This window comes from Boleophthalmus pectinirostris, unplaced genomic scaffold (assembly GCF_026225935.1).
Source record: "Boleophthalmus pectinirostris isolate CB_2022bp ecotype Guang Dong unplaced genomic scaffold, ASM2622593v1 HiC_scaffold_21, whole genome shotgun sequence".
NCBI classification, from domain to species: Eukaryota; Metazoa; Chordata; class Actinopteri; order Gobiiformes; family Gobiidae; genus Boleophthalmus; species Boleophthalmus pectinirostris.
Genome location: NW_026571175.1, coordinates 13,864,630 through 13,886,864, shown reverse-complemented (window position 1 = coordinate 13,886,864; position 22,235 = coordinate 13,864,630). Strand labels below are relative to the sequence as shown.

Here is a 22,235-nt window from a genome sequence, read left to right as displayed (position 1 = left end):
TTGACGCAAGGCTTTTAAGTAAATCTTTTTGAGTGTGGTTTGCTGTGATTGGTCATTTGAAGTGATTAAGTTAAGAAATAGTTGCCTGGCAGATCCAGAATTGTATCTCATGATGTCAGTGTGGTCACCATGCCCTCCGTTGCGTCTCAAGCTAGAACCAAATATTTTTGTGCAATCAGTTACGCCTGTGAATAGAAGGAGCTCATTGGTCAGCTAACATTTACAAGCTTTGCTTATTGATTCTGCAGAAATCCACAACGGGATCCCTTCACCGCCATTTGCTGCAGCCTGGATTGGGAGAGTTGATGATGCGTAGACTGGATTGTGCAAAGCTCAGTGTTGCCATAGTTACTTTGAGATAGTAATCTGACTACTGATTACTACTTTAAAAAGTAACTTAGTTAAGTTACTGACTACTTGCTTTTAAAAGTAACAAAGTTAGATTACAAGTTACTTTATTAGTTACTTTCAGCAGCTAATAAAGTAACCCCACCCCCTTTTTGAAGGCAGACAACACTTTGTTGCCAGCACAGAGTGCACAATGAACCTTTATGTTGCCATCCTTAGCTGAAAAAAAAAATCAAAATAATGTTTGTATTTCCAGCTGCAAAAGGCGCACCTCTCTCCCTCCATTGTTTACATCTGACTCGTGGCAGAGTGGAGATGACGTAACATCACAGGAAACGTAACACCAGAGAGGATTTATACGATCTTTGGTGTCACATAACCCACATCGCCAAAAAATAAAAATAAATAAATAAATAACCTACATCGCCCTGAAACGCAAAAATAGTAATGCACAGTGTATTAGATAAGTGACTTTAATCTGACTACTGGTTTGGAAATAGCACTGCGTTAGGCTACTCATTACTGAAAAAAGTAGTCAGACTACAGTAACGCGTTACTAAGTAGTGCGTTAGTGGTATCACTGGCAAAGCTCAAATAAGCACGAGTTTACATGGTGTTCACTCATGGACAGCAAAGGCAGGACCAATGAAAGGGATAATAATGTAGGCTTGTGGAAACAATATGTGTGTGTCATTATCTGGATTTGCATTTCTTTCCATAAACCCATTTGAAACTACTTTCTTATCTAAATGTCCTTTCATTTCTGCATTTTCCTTGGAAGGACACAATTATTTTTCTAAAACATGACTGTTGATGCCAAACAAGTATTTCATCATTGCATACCGCCACTATCTGTTAGATGACCAAATATGGATTACAGAAATGTAGGTTGTTTTGTCAAGTTGTTTTCAGGTTAAGGAGTTTAAGCCTTTTGTCAACTTGTCAGGTTATCAAAGGACAACTACTACACCAACCAGAAGGTTTGTTTCTAATCTTATTTTGGAGTTCCAACTGAGGAAAACTTTGATAAGGAGGAGCTATGAAAAATAAATAAATATTGTAAATAAAAGTAACACTTTTACTATCCTTGTTTTGTCTATTACGAAATTGAAAGTAGATACGACATAGGCTTTTTGCTTGAATACTTCAGTGAAAAGCTTTGCATTGGTAATGGCGTGGGCAGGAGCTGAAGGAGTGTTTCAGTAGCAACAGGAGGAAGTAGATTTGATTTGATTTCATGTGTTAATCTTGACTGTATTTCCTGTTGTTCATGTTCTGCCTGTTTGTGTCCTGCCATCTGTTTCTTATGAAAAAGCAACTTAACCCTTGTATTGTGTTAGAAAGCTACACGCGTCTTTAGTGTTACCGGGTCAATTTTGACCCGTGATTTAACTCAGCCTGAAAATACTTAAAAACACTAGATATCATCCAATATTGTTTTTCCCCTCATAACTAACTTAGTATGTGTTCATGTCTATGGAAACATTTTTATTTTTTATTATTTTTTGGCTGCACAGACCTTTTATCTTAAAATATACCACTCGTTTTTGATTACAAAAACTGCTTAAATTCACTAATTATATTTCCTATAGTGATAAAATTTGTAATTATATTATATAATTATACTATAATCATAATAATTTTATATATAATACGTATAATATAAATCTAATTTATATAAGTATAATTATATTGGGTGTCAAGAGGCTTGGTGACCATGAACTGTCACTTTTTCTTGACTTGAAGACGTCTCTTTCAGTCTTTGTGACATCTGGGTTCTCCTCACCACATGTGTGCTCTTTTTCAGGGTCATACTGAACCTCATCCTCATCCACAGACGTATATATGAATGGACATAACTAACGCTGTAGCCACCGCGTTCCAAATAGAAAGTTCTCCAGGAGGCTCTTCCGACTCCTTCTGACTCTGGCTCCAACTGACTTATGTTAGGATCTTGTCGTCCTTCTCTCTGTACCTGCTGCTGTGAACCTCGTCATTTTGGTCTTAAAATATACGTATTAACCTGCGACACATGATCCTGATTTTTTTTTTTTTTTGACTGTTTTGTCCGTCCAAAAAATCCTATTCATAACATATAACCTGGCTCTAGATTCGCTCCTGTAACTGTGAGCTTCATTTGAGCGGCGCCAAACGCTGTGGGTGACGTCACACTCACTTAGTCCACTTCTTTTATTCAGTCTGTGCCCTCATCCTCATCCTCAGATACATCTTCCTCAGCTTCACTTTCCTCTGTCTTCAGAATCACTGTCATGACCAAAAATCTGATCCAGCGCCTCATAAACAGTGAACCTGCTCGTGCTGACTGATGCTGCAACAGATACAGCTGATAATATCTCACTAAAACCCTGTTTATATATGACAATGTTTATTTTAGATTCAAAATGTATCAATGTGCTGCAAGAAAGAGAAGAGTTCACGTGGGTGAAGACGACCTTTGTGTGTGTGTGTGTGTGTGTGTGTGTGTGTGTGTGTGTGTGTGCGTGTGTGTGTGTGTGTTGTGGGACACACTGAGCCATATTTGATCCACAGAGCAGCCTACAGCTTGTAAGTGATGCATAAAACAGCCACTATTCTCTGCCGGGTCATTTTTGACCCGTAACACCACAGATGTCACTTTTTTTTTTTCAGACCTTTACAATTTACTAAAATAGTGAAAACTGATTTTGTTGCGTTAAAATAGTTGTGTCTGAGGATTAGATGAAGCCTCATTCCGGTACAAAAAAGCAAATGGCAGTTTTTACATACCTAAACTTGAAAACGGGTAAATTTTGACCCTAACACAATATAAGGGTTAAGTCATACTGTACTTGTCACTAAGCCAATGATGTTCATTTTGTCTTCTTATATACTTTAACTTCTTAGGTTCTTTTTAAAGACAATGCAGTAAAGTGTATTTACCTTGTTGACATGTTTCGGCTGCTAGCTGCAAGCCATCTTCAGAACTGTCACTTGTGTTGGGGGTGACATGTCGTATATCAGCTGTTGTTACTTCCTGTAGGCGTGGTCAGCCTGATGGACCTGGCAGGTCGCTCAGACTGACCACGCCTCCCGTCGCCCGGTGTTCTCTGGAGGAGGGTGTCCCAGGTGTGTGAAAGGAGGAACGCTCCGTCATCACGGTTAATGCTGTCTGTGCCTCGTCTTCTGATTTCAGTGGCCTCCTTGATCCAGCATTTGAACTTGTTGTTTTCCGATCCAATGACCCGAGCCCCGTCCCAATCCATAATGTGGTTGTTCTTTTTACAGTGCTCTGATATGGCGGATTTTAGGTTTTCGTGTTGTTTGTTGGTTTTATTGATAACTTGTTGTCTGCCTTTGTTTATGGCCCAGCTGGGGTATTGACATTGTTTGAGTGCTTGTGTGATGTGTCTCTCCTCCTCCTCCCTGTCGGTGTGGTCTGTGATGAAAGTGGCCCATTCGAATAATGTTCTTACTACTGAAAGTTTGTGTGCAGTGGGATGTTCGGATGTCCAGAGCAGATATTGGTCGGTGTGTGTAGGTTTCCGGTATACAGTAATTTTGATGCTGCTGTCTGCGATGTGGTGGATTTTAATGTCCAGAAAAGATATGGCTTCGTCTTTCTCCTCCTGCTCAGCTCTGTATACAAACAACAGATGTCAGCACTTTGCCTGGACATCGAACTAAATGAAATAAGACATCATGTTAAATCATATGAGGTTTTTTTGTTTTTTTTGTTGTTTTTTTATGTAAATTTTTTTTGTTTGTTTGTTTGTTTTTTATGGCCAGAATTTCAGAAATGCAACTCTTGAGGTAAACCACAGCTACTACTTTTAAAGGGGCATAAACAACAGGAAAAAACAGTATCACTTCACTGTCCCACTGGATTTTTCTGCTTGGGGTGTCTGGTGACAAATTCATAATTAACTGCCTGAGATGTCTTTTGATGATGGTTACATGATTGAAATTACAACATTTCTCCCTTGGAAGACTATAACAACTCAAATTACCCATATTATGCAAAGTCAACTTTTAGCTTTTAACTATATTATAAGGTTTTCCCTCGTCATTTCCATACTTTGCATATAATGTCATGCCACATCCCCACTTGTTATTGGCTTGCGACTCTTTGGAGCTCTTTAGATTATCGCCACAAATATAATTAAAAAAAGACAAATGTAAAATTAAGTAAAATAAACACAATCAAACCAAATTTTAAATATTCTTGAAATGCTTGTTGAAATTATTAGACATCATTTTCATTTACAGTGGGGGTCTGGTTCATGAGAGAAGTGTAATGGATTTAAACAACCCATATTCAGCAGCCTGTGATCACTATGAACATTTAATATTATATGGTCCCATTTAGATGTTTGATTTGAGTGATTGTGTGTGTTACTGAAAAACTGTGTGTGTTCCTCACCTTCCACAGTGGTTGGTCTCTCTCACCCTCATCCAGCTCAGGTCCTTTACCAGAGGCCTGGGAGGTTGACAGTTCTGCTCAGTATATTTACTGTTCCTAGTACTGCACTTTTCTGGACTGAGATGTCTGTTGTTTTTCCTGGGATCTGCTGTAATCACTCTTCCAGTTTGAGAGTTACAGCCCCGAGTGCTCCGATCACTAGGGGCACCACTGATGCCTCTCTCCAGCTCCTCCTTGAGCCCCTGGTATTTCTCTAGTTTTTCGTGTTCCTTTTTCCTGATATTACCATCACTTGGTATTGCAGTGTCCTCTACCATGTTTTGTTGTTGTTGTTGTTGTTATTGCTATTGTTGTGTATTGTTTTTTTTTAAATGAAGGACTTGGAAGATAAAGTATTCAACAGTTTCCACACGATCCACACTGTGGAAGTGAGATGTAGATGACCTATTGGACATATTGGCCTCAACCATTTACACCTGAGGAGGAGCAAGACTAAAGCAGAACATCTCTGGACATCTTAAATCATCACAACACGTGACCAACAAGTGACCAGTGGCATAATAAAGAAATGGACTAACTACTCATTCAAGCTTTCACTCACTTTGACCAAAATATGGCTTTGAAAGGGTTAAATAAATACAAAATAATAAGTATTTATTATTAAGGACTTTCAAAGACCTTCAAGAAAATGTAAGAGTTGGGATAAAATATGTACTTCATAAGAAGGAAATATTAGCATACATAGGTGTACATATATTGGTCACAGTATGGCAGATGTCATTTTTTGACATAACTTAAATAATACATGAAGCATGTTCAACAATGTTGGTATGAAACATCCACATTCACTCATGCTGTTTATCAGGCATATAAACAGAACTCACCCAGATCTTCCAGAATATATATGGGTTTGGCTAAAAATGACAGTTTATGACATTACTTAAACCATAACAATGCATTTTCACCATTGTTTGTGTCAAACATGTTCAGATGTTTAAATGTGAGACTGCATCAAACACTCCCCAAGTGATCAAAATTTCATTCTCCATTTTGGAAAAACTATATAATTTTGTGTCTTTTTGGTATCAAAAATTGAGACTTTCATTACATCCTATGGCATTGAAGGGGTTAAAAAAGTGCAAAGTGAATACGTTTTGAGTATAAACAATTACAGTTCATTTAGAGCTTCAAGAATATATATGGGTTTGGGTAAAATTCTATTTGATAATAATGCTATAATAGCATAAATAAGGGAGTGTATATTCTGTTTATGATATAACGCAAACAATAATAATGCATTTTCACCAGTGTTAGTCTTCATTCACATGTGTTAGGATTTATTTCCTCTGTTTTGGAACCAAATCATTTTTCGTGTTTTCTGGAATCACAAATCTAGTGAGTGATTCTGAGGAGCGGCATGTGGCGCTGAAAGGGTTGCAAAAGATAGTTAGAGCTCACCTAGAGCTTTCAGAATGGGTTTGGGTTAAAACAATATTTAACAAATAAAACGATTGGAGCTTAAGTATATGTGTGCATATTCTGCGCATAAGGTAGCGGGGGTCGGTTTGTGGCGTAACTTAAACAATAACAATGCATTTTCACGTTACAGTGTTGATGTCAGTCAAATGTCAGGCTGCATAAAACTGTCCAGAAGAGATCATGGAGATATCGTCGATTTGGGGGAAAAAGATAGTATTTGGAGGGTTATTATTTGTATGGTTGCGTAGAGCTGGAGTTGGTAAACTTTAAACAAAAACAAACAAACAAACAAAAAAAAAAAAACAGTTAAAGAATTTTATGGGCAGTGTTTGGTTATGGTTTTGGGGGATACCGGAAGGTTAAACCCGTGAGTTGCGTTTACTCATGAATAGTTTCTAGTCTCTGACTTTGGGAGCGCGCAGTTGAGAGCGCGCTGTCATTAGACCTGACGTCACCACGCTACGCAAGTGGGAGGCGGCATGTGCGTACTCCTCCTGGTTTCTTCCTCCCTCTGGGCTATTTCGTGATGGACATGCAAAGAAAAAAAAAAGCTTTTCCAATGCTAACAAACTCTTCTCGTGAAAGTGGCACTATTACTTACCACTTAAGGCAAAAGGCAGTTCTTCGTGAATTTACTTCTTCAGGTAATAAAAATTACTCAACTATTATTAAGTAGACTGCACATAGAAAGTACACTTACAGTTGCTTTAGTACTTAAAGTAACTTATAAGATCGCTTTTCCAACGCCACAAAACAATATTTCGTGAAAATGTCACCATTTACCCACGACTTAATGCCAAAGCCGGCTCTTCGGGAATTAACATCCTCAGATAATAAAAAATATTCAATTAATATAGACTCCAAATAGAACGTACACCTACAGTTCCTTTACTGCTAAAGTAAGTTATTATCCTAGTACACCTACAGTTTGTAGTTAGATTATAATTAGATAATCTGGCTACAGTTATATAAATTATAAATCTGTAAACGAACTAAAGTTTACACTGAATCACTGTGCCCTGAGAATAATATTACTTCTGTATTTAGGGTGAACAATAAATTTCATGCAAGTGAAAATAACATTTTAAAACACTGAAAAATAGTTTTACCCAATTTAGGTTGATTTAGAGGGTATTTCATGCCCAGTAAAAAAAAAAAAAAAGAGGTCACCCTGTCTTATAATTGACAGTAGTGTCAATTATGAAACATGAGCTAAGGCATTTGCCTATTTGTATTTCCTGCAGTTCTTTTTATCGTCCCACTTTACCTTACTTGTGTCCCACTTGACCTGAACAGTCCCTCGGCTCAGGGGAGAGGGACATTTCAAGTGATAGTTAAAATAAAATATTTGCTTTATTAATTAAACAAATAATAATATTAACAACAAGACCTAAAGCACACAACAATGCATATACATTTCATTAAATTTTTGGATGTTTCCTATTACCTGAATTCACTCTACAATGTAAGCAACGTAAGTAGAGTAATGGCATGAGTAAGATTTAATTCAGGCATAATTACATGTAATTTTTTATTGCATGTTCCAGGTAAAGATGAACAGCAGATCTAAGATGGTGGTGGTGCTCATGGTTTGCACCGTTTGCCTTGCCACTATCTGGAGAATAACTTCTACTAATCTTACCTTTGAGGCATGGGGAGAAAGTGAAGGAGACACTGGAAATATAAATGAAGAAGTTGAGATGTCAAGAAATAATCCTAATAAAACATGCAGCTGTGATAGATGTATGACAGAGTACAATTATTTTTTTATGCAGCGATACAAAAAATCTGTGAATCTCTTTTTAACACCCGATGGTGATCTCACACAAAACGTCTTCCTCTGGTGGAAGGTAAGTTTTGCTTCCATCACCAAATCAATGTTTCAGAGTCATTATTATTCAGTCCCCCCCCCTTTGTCAGTTAGCAGATTTGATGATCAGTTGAAAGGACTACCATTTCTAATGATCGTTGTATTCTCACATATCACCATTAGATCCAGTCTACATTACTGCTGTTTGAGAGTCTGCCATCTTTGCAACAACTGCACAAATTCAACATTCATTTTAGCTGCCCTCCATCTATTAACTTTTACTGAATGTTGTGATGTCATCTAAAACCCAGCAATTCTCCTCTCCGGAACCCTTCAGCATTTGCATCTGCATCTATTTTTTTATTTGTCTAAATCTCATCACTCTGTCTTCCAGTCTTTGCAGGCTGAAAACAGTGACTTAAAGAAATACAATGAAGCAAAGGCTCGTCTGTTCAAGGTTTTCCCATCCAAGCCAAATGTAAGTGAACTCCACCCGGACCGCTGTCAGACATGTGCTGTTGTTGGCAACTCTGGAAATCTGAAGGGATCCAACTATGGACGTCAAATCGATTCTCATGATTTTGTAATAAGGTAAATGTTATGCTGAAAGAATTCTGTTGTCATGACAAGCTTTCAAGCACAATTTTAATACTAAGGAATAAACCTGACAGTGATGTATTTTCAACTCTAAATAATATTACTTTCTATATATTAAGATGTGGTCCTTTTCTGATAAAGCACCAGGTCATTTTAAAACTGTTCAACAAAAGCTCTTGTTTTGGCCTATTTCTGTATGTTTTTTTTCTTTTCAAATCAGTATTTTGTCAATATTAGTTGTAGTATCAATTAGTATCTGATTTTGTATACTTTTGACAACCCTAATGCTTAATCAAACTCAGTTATTACTATATAGACATTTAAATAAATTATATAAGTATAGTTATAGAGATACAGAACTAATCATTGTTTTCATCTGACTTGCTACAGAATGAACTTCGCGAAGACTGAAGGCTATGAGGTGGACGTGGGGATCAAGACAACTCATCACACCATGTATCCGGAGAGTGGTATGGATCTGGATAACAACACTCACTTGGTTCTGTTTCCATTCAAAATTATGGACTTGCAGTGGATTACCGAGGCACTCACAACTGGGTTTCATGGAAGGTAAGCCTAATTTAAAAATATGACTTCAAATAGTAGAAACAAATTGCATGATTTGGAGGGAGTTGATGAATTATATCTTTAATATATTTTGTCAGATTGAAACTGTAGTTAGTACAGACACACAAAGACATACATTTCTAAAAGTAGTGTCTCCCCATATTTGTAAACTTGTCCATGCCTGATTTGGCATGATTTATGAGATGAAGCGTGACTTGGCAAAAATTTCTGTACATTTTAATCAATAAACAAACAAAAGTGAAATTATTTTCTCACAGAAGCTTCAGAAAGTGAAAGACTGTGAGCCATAATCAAAGCTTAATATAAAATTAAATATTCTTGAAAGTGAATGCAACGTGAACACAGATTCTTGAACGTAACATAACATTTTTCTTCAGTCTAGTCCAAATACTGATGAATAATGCAGAACATTTCACAACAACACAGCCGACGACTCACTATAAAAGGCAAATAAAACAATTTTTATATTTTTTATGTCACATTCTCAGATCGTATGCACCAACTAAAATGAAAATCAAAGCTAACAAGAATCTGGTAAGTACTCTGGATTTTATTGTTAAACACCCTCTACTCAATTTCAGTGTATTTGGGGAAAAATTGTTGTGTCTTGGTACAGATATACTGTAGGCTATGAGCAGCTCTAGAGGTCAAAATTAGTCCAATGTGTACTGTTGGCATGTAAATGTAAAGTGCGCGCTTGGCTTGTTAGTTTGTGTTAGCATTACCATGGCAGCACGGTCACTGTCTGCTCCGTGCGTGTTTGTGTGCGCTGCGGGTGGTGCGGCTTTGTAGTTTACTAAAGTCGTGCTGGGACACCCGAGTGGATTCGTGTATAGGGCGCACAGTTGTTTTTTGATGGGGTTGGAGGCTTAAGAGCGCGCCCTATAGTCCGGAAAATAGGGTAGTTCCTTTTTACGATTACATGTTTAAACTGTCTCGTTGCAACAGGTCTTGGTGGTCAATCCGGAATTCATGCAGTATGTCCACACATCCTGGCTTTCTCTGACGGGGAAATACCCTTCCACTGGCTTCATGACCCTGGTTCTTGCCATGCATATTTGTGACCAGGTAAAAAAAAGGGGTAGAGAGCATATGACAGCTTTTCATGTTTTTTTTTTATTATTATTGTTACTTGGTTTGGTGGGATCACATCATTACTTACAGTTATATCGGTTAAGTGGCAATTTGTGGAAAGGAAGTAGGTATTACTTTTAAAATTGTCTCTATATCAACAACCATCCAAAACTGTACTCTGTAACTTGTCTAATGGGGGTGAGTCACCCGCTTGTTTCTATGGATACGCCACTGCTCTGCCTGCAATGTTCCACAGTATGACATTGAACAACATAATGATAATGGAAAATCCCCATATAAAAATACAGACAAGACAATAGGCAACTTCAGATTTTAAATATTTATCTGATGACCAACACTTCCTTGGGTGTTGGTTATTCTTCCTTCTGTGAGTAAGTATACAAAGCTTTCATTTATTTTTGTATAAATGATTTGAGTTCTCTTTATGTTATATTGTTTAGTAAGTGCAGGAAAAGAAGTTTAGTTGCATTTCTGGAGCTAAACTGCCAGCTTTGGCTCTGGTATTGTCAGTGTTGGGAAGTAACGGATTACATGTACCGCCGTTACGTAATCAGAGTACAAATTATGAGTAACTGTATTCCGTTACAGTTACTGCTTCAATGAGTGGTAATTGGATTACAGTTACTTTGCTGAAATAAGTGGATTACAAGGCGGTATTTTCCTGTTTTCACATTTTGTGCTACATCCCATTTATTTATTTTTTTATTTCGGTAATTCCACTCATTGCCGGAAACCCAAACAGAACGCGCGCAATAAAAGCGATAGAAACGTCATGTTAAAGTTGGCGGTGTCAGTCACACAGTGGAAGCAGCAGTGCATTGGTAAAAACGCATTTGTGTCTTGGAAATTCTTCTCCCGATGTGAGATATATATATAAAAAAACAAAAAACAAATATAAAATCGCCTACAACTTAAATGTGAAACAGGAGCTATTGGCACTGGTGAAAACAAACTGCATAGACTCATAATATCTACACTACTGTCATATACACAAACACACACACAAACACCTTCATCATCGTCATCAACCTGAGAACCCGCGGACCACGTCTCCTTCCGTAGTTACAGCGCGGACACCGCCGTCTCGTGCGCCGCGTGTGGACCGTGTTTTCTCGCATAAATCGCGCTTCCCCCTGTGCGCCTCTAAACCAGAATTAACACCAGGACTAAACCAGAACTAATCCAGGACTAAACCAGGACTAATCCAGGACTAAACCAGGACTAATCCAGGACTAAACCAGGACTAAACCAGGACTGAACCAGGTTTAAACTAGGACTAAACCACGACTAAACCAGAACTAAAGACCTGATCTAGACCTGGTCTAGACCTGGTCTAAACCAGGTCTAAAATCAGGAGTAAACCAGGTCTAAAAATCAGGACTAAACCAGGTCTAAACAACATGACACCTAACAGTAGGTTGACATAATTTAAGGTGATCTCATATAAATAATAATTTCTCTATCAATAATATTTTTAATCTGGTGAAGGAAAAGTTTATCTTGTTACTGTCTTTTAACAGACAAAACCTCTTATATGAAGATATCCTGGTCTTTGTTTCTCTACAGCAAACAGCTGCTTATTCATAGAGACTTGGGCTCAGACAATTTGAAGACAACAAACAAGAATTTTCAGAATGTGGCTGCTACATTCATGTCGATTAAAAAAACATGACAATATCAAGTAATCCAAAGTAATCAGATTACGTTACTCACTTTAAGTAATTTAATGGATTACGTTACAAACTAAATTTTGGGATGTGTAATCTGTAGGGGATTACATTTTAAAAGTAACCTTCCCAACACTGGGTATTGTATCAAAGTTGAAATCTGATCTGACGACATCCTGCTCTTACCAGTGTAACATGCTAATGAATACAAGTCATGCATCAAAACAGGGAGTGCACCCTTGTTTGTGGAAGTCATCAGCACAACCAGGTGTTTTTTGTATAATGACAACAGAGTTTCCACAGAACAACTGAACAATCCTGTTTACCACTGTGGGGAAAATAAGGGTTTTCTAAGATGTGTGTCGAGAAACACAACAATTCTACTCATTTAAAATGTATATATACCTGAAGTAGAAGTGGAGGTATTAGAAATTACGCCAATGAGAGTAAAAACACTGTTACTCAAGTAACATCTGAAGTTGATGGAATTGTGTTAATCATATCTGACTCACAAATCTTTCCCATTAAACATAGTAAATATAAAGCGTTTGACACTTATAGATTTACTCAAAGTGGGAAGAGTAACCAAAACGTATTAAAGTGAGAGTATTGTTAGACTGCAAAATATATTACTCAAGTAGGAGTACTACAATTGTATTTCTAAAAAGCTGCTCAAATAAATGTAACAAACTGTATTGTCCACTTCTAACTAAATTATTGTACATAAAAATTCTGCATTGTGTCTTTTGGCTTTTTATATTAGACACACCCTTTTCTGACACACAGGTGAGCGTTTTTGGCTTTGGGGCAGACAAGAATGGAAACTGGAATCACTACTGGGAGCCACTTAAAGACAAACACTTAAAGACCGGTCTTCATCCTGGGTCCTATGAATACAACCTCATCGAAGAGCTGGCAAAGCAGAACAAAGTGACCTTTTACAGAGGCTGGTGAAACAGGCAGCTGAACTGATACCAAAGAGTTGACAAAACTGTCTTCTGTCACTCTGTGTTTGTGCAATGTCACTCTGATTAATGTGTGAAGCCATTGTACTAGACCCTTTTGGGACTACCTCCTTTTTTCTTTTCTTTTTTGCATATTTATGAAGTATTGATTTATGAATGTAATTATCTACTTCAACTGTATATCAAAATGTGTTTGATTGAATATTTATATGTATCTGTATGAACTGTACACCAATGCTGCTGTGTTTAAATATGTAGATATGACAGGTTTTCATGTTTTTCAAATTATTACTTGGTTTGTTAGGAATAGGACCTGTAGTGAATATGTAAAGATGTGAAAAAATATATCATAGTTTTGCATCAGTTTATTAGAAAAATTTAGTGAATGAAAAGAACAAAAAAATATAGGAAGTTGTGGTGGATTGTAAAACAGAATACCTCTCATTTAGGTCAGCATAAAAAATTGCATCCAAATAGAGAAACAATTCATGCATGTGGAGGTCATTTCTCCTTAACAATAGCTACTGTTAAGGCTAACATTATGGCTGCTAGGTAACAGAATTACTTTAGACTTATGCATGTCATATCAACTGTACCCATGTCCAACCAGGAAATAAAATGAGGCATGATTCACAGTAATGCATGATTCTAACTAAGACCCGATGAAGCCAAAAGATGTTGACTTTGGCCAGTTAAATAATGGCCTTTTAGCTATACTTTTCCTCATGTGACTTTTACTTTTCTAGAGTGCATGTATTTAGTTTTTTCCATGATTTTTCATAATGTTTTAGTAATGTCTAACCTGTCATATACACTTGTATATCTCAGGGTTGCCAAGTCTGGGATGTTGTTAATAAGTGTTGTGACAGGTAGAAAAGGTTGGGCAGAAGGATTATTCATGCATGTGTGGATTTGTCTGACAAAGAAAGCTTATAGGACAGGGTGCACCAGGTGGGGATCTCTGGAGGACAGCTTTTTCTGTCATAGGTACATACATGTTTAGAAAACTTAAGTGAAGCAAAGAAAATAAATGCAAAAGTAAACTTGTTTTTTTCAGAATAAGTTTGAAGTATCATCTTTCCAAATTCATATTTTGTATACTTGCGATATCTTTAAGCACATGGAGTGATTCATCATTATTATTAAATGGGAAATTCAATAAACTTTCTTTAATAGTGTAAATTAAAGGAAGTTACAAGTTTATCTCAGTTGGCCTATGCATACCAACAACAGATTGGACATTCCCATTTAGCAAAGCAGAGAATCAGTAGTTCTTATTATTTCATCACACGTGATCCTCCTGTCATTTATTTGTAGTTGCCTGATCTGCCAGTAGCATTCATACAAAGTACATGCAAAACATCAACTGGGAAATGCGTGCCATGTGATACCAAGCAGCAGGTGCACCTTGAGTAATGCGTGACAGTTTTTGTCACGTCATCTACAAACCCATTGTCTTTTAACTGAATGCATCCATTATAAATAAGAACATGAGAGGTTTTTTGTCCATTGTATTTGTGGTTAGTTTGTATTAGCTAAGTAGACAACATGAGACACAGACATGTTAAAACACTGATTTGACTGACAAATGACCTACAATAAGTAAATGAAATGTTTAAAGGTGTCCTCAGTAGAGTGGTGGAAAGATATCAAGTACAAAAGTAAAAGTACTGAACTAAAGTAAAATTTTTAGGTATCTACTTTACTTTAACTTGATATTTGAGAGCAGGTATCTGTATTTTCAACTAAACTATAGTGAAAAGTGTAAGTATTTAAAAAAATAAAATAAAATAGCACATTTTTTGCTGAAATTCGTTATTTTATCTGCTATTTGGAAATGCCAGAACTTTTTGTGTTTGCCATTTCACACTTGTTTTTTACATTATAGTTCCATATCTCATTTAGTTAACCAAACCAATGACTGGTGTTTTTAAAAGCAACAGAAGAACATATAAAACATAGACTGTGCCACAAAAAGGCTGTGTTTTCTATACAGTCCCTGACAAAAGTCTTGTCACTTATCCATTTTGTAGAAACAAAAGCTTATAACCTGACTTTAAATTAATCGATTGGTTTTAGAAATGTCTCATATGAAAGCTAAAACCCTCCCAAATTATGCTCAATATACTAAAATAAATTTGCTTCACTGAAGAAAGATTGATCATTTAATGAACACAGAAAGGTCAGATTTTGGCAAGACAAAAGTTTTGTCGCCTACAGAAAATTTAACAAATTATTTACTTCAAATACAAAAATATGTTGCATAACGTCAGTGAATTAAGTAGTGGTGCTGTGAGATCCATATTTAATATCTTGCATGACTTCCATGAGCTTGAAGGACCATCCATGCGGTTCGACAATGATTCATACAATTTGTTGATGAAGTCATCAGGAATAGCAAAGAAAGCATCTTACATGCCTCCCAGAGTTTATCAAGATTCTTTGGTTTTGCTTCCATGCTTCCTCTTTCATTCTACCCCAGACATGCTCAATGATGTTCATGTCTGGTGACTGGGCTGCCCAGTCCTGGAGCACCTTGATCTTCTTCGCCTTGAGAAACTTTGATGTAGAGATAGAAGTATGCGATGGAGCACCATCCTGCTGCAAAATTTGACCCCTTTTATGGTTGAGAATGTAAGAGGTAGCTAATACTTCTTGATATTTTAGGCTATTGATATTGCCTTCCACCCTGCAAATGTCTGGCACAGCCCCATACTGGATGTAACCCCAGACCATGATTTTTCCGCCACCAAACTTAACTGTTTTCTGGGTGAATCTTGGATCCATGCTGGCTCCAGTAGGTCTCCTGCAATATTTGCGGTGACTGTGATGTAATTCAACCAAGGATTCATCTGAGAAATCCACCTTTTGCCACTTTTCCAGTGTCTTTGTTTAGCAGGCTGTGGGCCTTGGCAAATGCCACACGTTTTTTTAATTGCCTTTTGTTTAGTGCTGGTTTCTGTGCACTGATTCGACCATGGAGGCCATTTCCAGACAGAATTCTACAAACTGTTCTGGTTGACACAGGGACTTGAGGTGACCAGGCCTGGTGGAGCTTTGCTGCAGTGGAAAAGGGACTGGCCTTGGATTTTCGAATCAACAAACGGTCTCCCGAGCAGTTGTCTTGCGGGGTCTGCCGGACCTGGGCTTGTCAAAAACATCTCCAGTCATTTCAGATCTTTTTCTTATTCTTCGTACTTGACGCTGAGACACATTGAAGGTGTCAGCCACCTCAGCAGTGGATCTGGTCTTCAGCCTCTTGATAATTAACGCTTTGGTCTCAGGGCGGATCTTAGGCATGTTGTCAGAGGTCAAGTTGCAGTTGATGTGAAGGTCTGGTGTGCTGGGGTTCTTTTTATACACACCCACTAGTTGACTGATCAGTAACTGATCACAGGCGAGGCTTTAATCTAGGACTGGGTGCATCATATGAAAAGGTGACAAAACTTTTGTCTTGCCAAAATCTGACCTTTCTGTGTTCATTAAATGATCAATCTTTCTTCAGTGAAGCAAATTTATTTTAGTATATTGAGCATAATTTGGGAGGGTTTTAGCTTTCATGAGACATTTCTAAAACCAGTCGATTAATTTAAAGTCAGGTTATAAGCTTTTGTTTCTACAAAATGGATAAGCGACAAGACTTTTGTCAGGGACTGTACAGTCAGTGGTTTTACCCTCCTACGCCAACTTCAATTCGAATTTAAAAGCAATGCCGCCCTCTAGTGAACAATTGGTGGTATAAATATTCAGTTGTAGTAAGTCGCATCTCATCTTAATTTTAAAATCCCAAATTTGATGGAAACGAGGTAATCTGGCTGCAATGGCCTTCTAACCATAATTAGAAACAATTATATTTATTGTTAGTGTTAACAGGTGATGTAGGTGCAGTAGCTACTTAACCCATTATTCACACATGGCCTCCACTGCTGCGGGTCCTCTCCATTAACCTAACTGATTGGCAAATAATGAACAAATTGTCCCGCTCTCTGAGTCCCCATAGTCTTTCTATTTTTAGCTTGCCCTATTGCAGCGCTCATACAAAAGAAACAGGAAATCTGATAAAAGTGAATGTCAGAGGAACATAATCTAAAAGAGCCTGTGCATTCTTGTCATACCAGTAATGTTACACAATGGTCTCTATTTCCACCACCCCAATGGATGCTGCCACTGCAGTTCCTGTAAAAAGGGATATTAGGTTTGCAGTTGATAGTAACCAACTTTTTATTGCTAACTTGTAAATAAGTCAGTTAGTATGTATATTTTATGCTGATGATTTATTCCTATTTAATATACTGTATTTTATGTACTGATAAAACTCATGTTGATGCCTTAATGAGAGAATAAAGGTAATTCAATTTACCCTTATGTCTTGTCTTGTTGCTGCTGCTTTAAATCCTGCAATATACTGAAAGCGTAAAAAAGGCACATTTGTTTATTGATTTATTGAAACAGCTGCACATATGACAAATCTATTGTTTATTGCTCTTTATCTTTGTCATTGAGTCTTGGATTAACTTTGATACGCATGACTGCTTTTTCCAGCCAGTACAAGTAAACAACCTTCTCTCAGCCTCTGCTGCATCTGCTCACAGCTGAGTGTAGGATGTTTACATGGTCTGAGCTTGAATAAAATGGCAATGGCATACATACACTCTAAACGATGCAAAAAGTCAGCCTAAATCATATCTTGCTCTTTGTTTTATTTCCCGTGTCTATGGACACCGGCAGCAGCAAACATCAGACTGAAAGCTCGGTTGACGGACAGCTTCCAGTCGGGGATGTTTACAGCGTCCAAACTGCCCGCTGTTCAAGTACACTTGCTCAAGTTTACCCAGGTGATGTCAGCATGTGGAGAAGGTCATGAAACGCACCACCAGCTACAGATCTGAGTCAAGGGCTTTTGTCCAGTTATGTCCTGCGGCAAACCAACACTCTTACTCTACTTCTGTAAGAGAAAGAAAACAACAACAAAGATCAGTAGATAATCATACAACATGACACATGTCTGAACTCCTTGCAAACAAATAAATGAGCATATGTTTATTCAAAACGTCTTTGAAATTCCCTTTCCATTCTTATGCAGGTAACACACATCGTAGCTTCAAACAGTCGTGTAATATTGTTATTAAAATAAATAAAACCGTACAAAAGTTGGTCTGACCTCATTTCTACTGCACAAGCCCAGCTCTGTGTTAAATGGCTGCTCATGAGGTCGACTTTCAATGACAAAAAGAACATCGTTTTCCACCGCAAGGTCAACCGCTCGCATCCACTGCCAAGCCTAATGATTTACGAGCGACAACAATTACGCACTATGATGGATTACGTCAACAATAAAACTTTGTTTACACATTCAGCTCTGTATTGATAAGGGATCGAGCGTTTTGATGCTTACATTAAAAGTATGCCATATGACACTATGCAAATATAAACCTGAACAAACAGGCTATCGAAAAAACTGATGTCTCCAAGTAACGGTGCTGTAGTTAAAAGTTGCACAGCTGGAGAGCAAACACTGTTAGGCCAGCTACTTTGTCCTATCCTGACTGCAACACTGAAAAACATCACTTAAACGGACTGAAAACACGATCTGTCCATCGCCCATCCCAGAATAATTTCCACCTTGTCCAGTGAATTCCTAAAAGTAACTTTGTATTGAGACGCTGGTTGGCAAAAACAAGCATTAAACAGCTGCAACTGTTAGCACTAGCATGTGTTAGCAGACGTCCTAGGCTATGGGCTAGCTAGCTCTCTGGCAGAGCTAGCAGTTAGCTCGTGACTGACCCTAACCTTCTGATGTGTGGCGGTCCTTACCAGCGGACAAAGCGGTCATTTCCTACGGTGCTGACAGAGTGTCCAGAGCCGTGAGTAAAGTCGGACTTTTTGGTACATTGGAGTGTAGTATCCTGTTCGGAGCAGCCTGGTAAGTTTCCTTCCGTTTTCATTCACTTGTCTTTATTTTGACCTTTGGTTACTCGACACCAACATTGACGTCATTGTCATGGCAACAGAGCTCCGCCCCGTGAGCTCGGACACTGCGAATAATTGCATTTACATCCAACACTTGACATTTCCACAGGGTTTGCGCTCACACAAACCACCCGACTGGTGCTTTTCATCTAGATAAAAGTGTTGTACAGGCAGCCATTCTGAGCACGGGTCGCTGCTTGAAAAACAGAAGAAATTATAGTTTTCCTGGCAGTCCTGATGTAGGCCTCTTGGGTAGACTCATCTATGTTGGTGAAAGTCATGTAGGTCTAGTGATTTGGACAACAGTGTGTATGCAAACATGTTTGCTCTTGGAGCCTAATTGGAAATGCAAAGTCTAAAGGCCTTAAAAGAGAAGGCTATATTCTAATTAGTGTATTACTAGGGCATTATACATAAGCTTAATAATAGTTAGCCTATTATTTTTGTTGTTTTTTTGTTTTTTTAATTACTGAACCTAGCTGTAGTAATGGGATACTATAGGTGTATGTAATGTAAACCAGCAATCATAAGAAACATGCTCTAAGATCATTAAACACTATGTAGGCTACTGTTACAAGCCACAGGTCAAAGCCTTACTTGAGAGAGCTTTAGTTCATGTGACAGAATCTGGTTGTACCCTCACCTATAAAGGCTGTTTTGTAGAGAATATTACTCAGAAAACACTGTGACTTAATTGGACTAAGTGAGCCCAGTCATGTGCAGTCCTTGCGTTTTTCTCATTGTCACCATTTTATTTTGGCCTGTGTTTTGAAGGTATTCCTTGTACAATCCACTAGTGCACATTTAACATAAGCTGTTTGTTCTAGTTCATAGCCCTACAAGGAAATGTCAAAGCTGCTGTTTCATATCTTGTCCAGTAGATGTCAGGCTTGTACTACTTATTCCATTGTCTCTCTTTCTAGGTTGGCATTTAAGAGTTTTAATCATTCTTTTCGTTTTTTCATACGATAGTCTAAGTGTCTACGTACTGGTGCGAAATATTACGTAAGATTACACAATGCACATTCCCCAAGTCCCCCGAAAGTGCTTGAGTGATAATAACAGTAATCATTAGTACTGGGGTAAAGTGGTGTATAGTTTCTAAATGTCACAGAGCGGTGGATTTCTTAATAATTCATGCAACATATCTGAGTTATTTCTTATGAAAAGGCCAGGCGAAGAAATCCCATCTATAACCTAACCAGGAAAATTGATTCCCTTGTCTTTCTGTGTGGCCTGAAATTGCCCAGAGCTATTATGAGACGAGCTGATTTTCTGCGCGCACTGGAGTGGAACGTTCTCACCGTGTAGGGTTTTTTGTGATATGTGCGATAGCAAGACCAGTGGTAAGAGGTGTGCTGTCATGTCCTTCAGGCTGACGTTATAAGCATACACAAATTTCACATCTGTACTGAAAAAAAGAAAATAATAATAATAATAATAAAAGGAGAAAAATAAAATATGCAAATCGAAATGTTTGTATACTCCTGGTTTGCCTATGTTTTATTGAGCAAAAGCTGACTCATGCCATTTATTTACATCCAAAAAGACAAAAATTTCAAAATAGATTTATTAAGCATCCTCTGAAACTATAACATAAGAGGCTACATACTGAAAATTGTTTAAGTTGAAAATGGGTTTAAAAAAAAGTGCAACAGAGAGATTGCACAAACGAACATTTCACTGAGGGTTTTGAGGTTACTAAAAAATAGAAGCCGCAGATTATGTATTTTAATATTTTAATAACATCTAATAAAGAATCATCTCATTCTAATGATGAATTATAAGACATGAAGTTTAAAAACAAGAATAAGTAAAACTCAACTCAATCTGTTAAATTTCACTTTAAAAAAAATTCCAAAAGTGCAGCTTGAAAAAAGTATGACTGCTCTACTGACTTAGAAGTAACTCATAAAATAGTAACAATAATACAGGGAGAAAAGCTATACATTTAATTAGAATTACTTTAAAAACTGTTACGTGTATATCTGACTTATGACACATGTTTTCACCTCTAAAAAAATCACATTTTAGTTGCCATAGTGCAAGGCCCATTTTCTTGTGTTACTGATGTAATTCCACCCAGCAGCTATCCAATTTCTGTTCAATAAGCCACCGCTTCATTCATCTCCTCTGTCCTGTACAGTGTCATGAGGGCAAGTGCCTTCTTGGACAGGCCACAGACGAGTATCACACATGGATGACATGGTTATGGATACAACACTCCATGTTCATACCTAGTGAGAGAATTGTGTTTTTATGTCAATGACAGGAAACCAGAGCATTTTTCATGACATTGACGAAGATGTGTGGGCGACAAGAATATTCCTGCAAAGAATGATATGAGGTGAACTGGAATGAATAAATGCAATATATCAGTAAATTGTGTCTCAATTTCCATAAAAACATATAGCTTCATCCATACTGATGTGTCTCAGCAATTGCACCCACTGGACCAAGCCCAGTTTTTTTTTTTTTTTTGGCTAGAAGGCACTGTAGATTTGAATAGTTAAAATAAGTTCTGTGATTTTTGTCATCACCTTTGTGGAAAATGGGTTATGTATTGGATCATTGTGGAATAAATTAGATCAGTGCAGTACTTTTATTTTAGAGAGATTATATATATATATATATATATATATATATATATATATATATATATATATATATATATATATATATATATATATATATATATATATATGTGTGTGTGTGTGTGTGTGTATACACACACACACACATATATATACATATACATATATATATGTATGTATGTATATGTATATGTATATGTATATGTATATATAGGCATCACATTATTTGAAAATGTGTCCCATGAGTGACATGAGTTTTGAGTTCCTATTATAGGTGACATTTCGGGAATATTTGCCCACTCAAAAGATAGTAATATTTTGTTTTTGAATTCTTAAAGCCACAGTATGTAACATTTTAGACAAAGATAGACAAAAATCATTTTGGTGGTGTTTATTGCACTTAAAAATGTAGAAAATGTGTCCTTAATCTGAGTGGGCTTGCATCTCCACAAACTTGACTTTTATTTTGCCTGGAGTAGGGTCTCTTCCTCCTTGTTTACATCCTTTGGGTATAATCTTCCACATAGCATAAAACGTATTTATTGCCACAGAGAATGTTTTCAAGTGTGGTTTTAACTTTCTATTTCTCTGGAATCATGCAGGTGATGTGCAACCAGTAAGTTACAGAACACACACTGAAATGCATGGATAGCATAGCAGCAAATGCTTTAGATTCTTTGGAGAGCGATGCTGCTGCTTCTAAAACAGTCCCCAAATGTTAAA

General features: G+C 37.3%; 1 protein-coding gene and 1 long non-coding RNA gene across 4 annotated transcripts; one reads left to right on the top strand and one right to left on the bottom strand.

Moving 5' to 3' along the window:
• The first annotated feature begins 6,735 nt into the window (after nt 1–6,735).
• On the top strand, nt 6,736–14,010 carry LOC110167448 (CMP-N-acetylneuraminate-beta-galactosamide-alpha-2,3-sialyltransferase 1-like). Of its 3 annotated transcripts, none has more exons than XM_055157433.1 (7): nt 6,736–6,870; nt 8,036–8,076; nt 8,431–8,627; nt 9,024–9,203; nt 9,710–9,755; nt 10,170–10,289; nt 12,770–14,010. In XM_055157433.1, the coding sequence occupies exons 1-7, from the start codon at nt 6,753–6,755 to the stop codon at nt 12,935–12,937; spliced, it is 870 nt and encodes a 289-aa protein (XP_055013408.1). In that variant the 5' UTR covers nt 6,736–6,752; the 3' UTR covers nt 12,938–14,010. The 3 variants fall into 3 exon arrangements, with proteins under 3 accessions (XP_055013408.1, XP_020788459.1, XP_055013407.1); XM_020932800.2 differs by having other exon boundaries at nt 6,744–6,870; nt 7,774–8,076; XM_055157432.1 differs by lacking the exon at nt 10,170–10,289 and having other exon boundaries at nt 6,744–6,870; nt 7,774–8,076.
• A 3,350-nt stretch (nt 14,011–17,360) lies between these two features.
• On the bottom strand, nt 17,361–18,902 carry LOC129410110 (uncharacterized). The gene is made up of 2 exons (XR_008632733.1): nt 18,763–18,902; nt 17,361–17,893 (listed from the first exon to the last, which is right to left on the bottom strand). It is a non-coding gene; the product is annotated as an uncharacterized LOC129410110 (long non-coding RNA).
• Between the last annotated feature and the right edge of the window lie 3,333 nt (nt 18,903–22,235).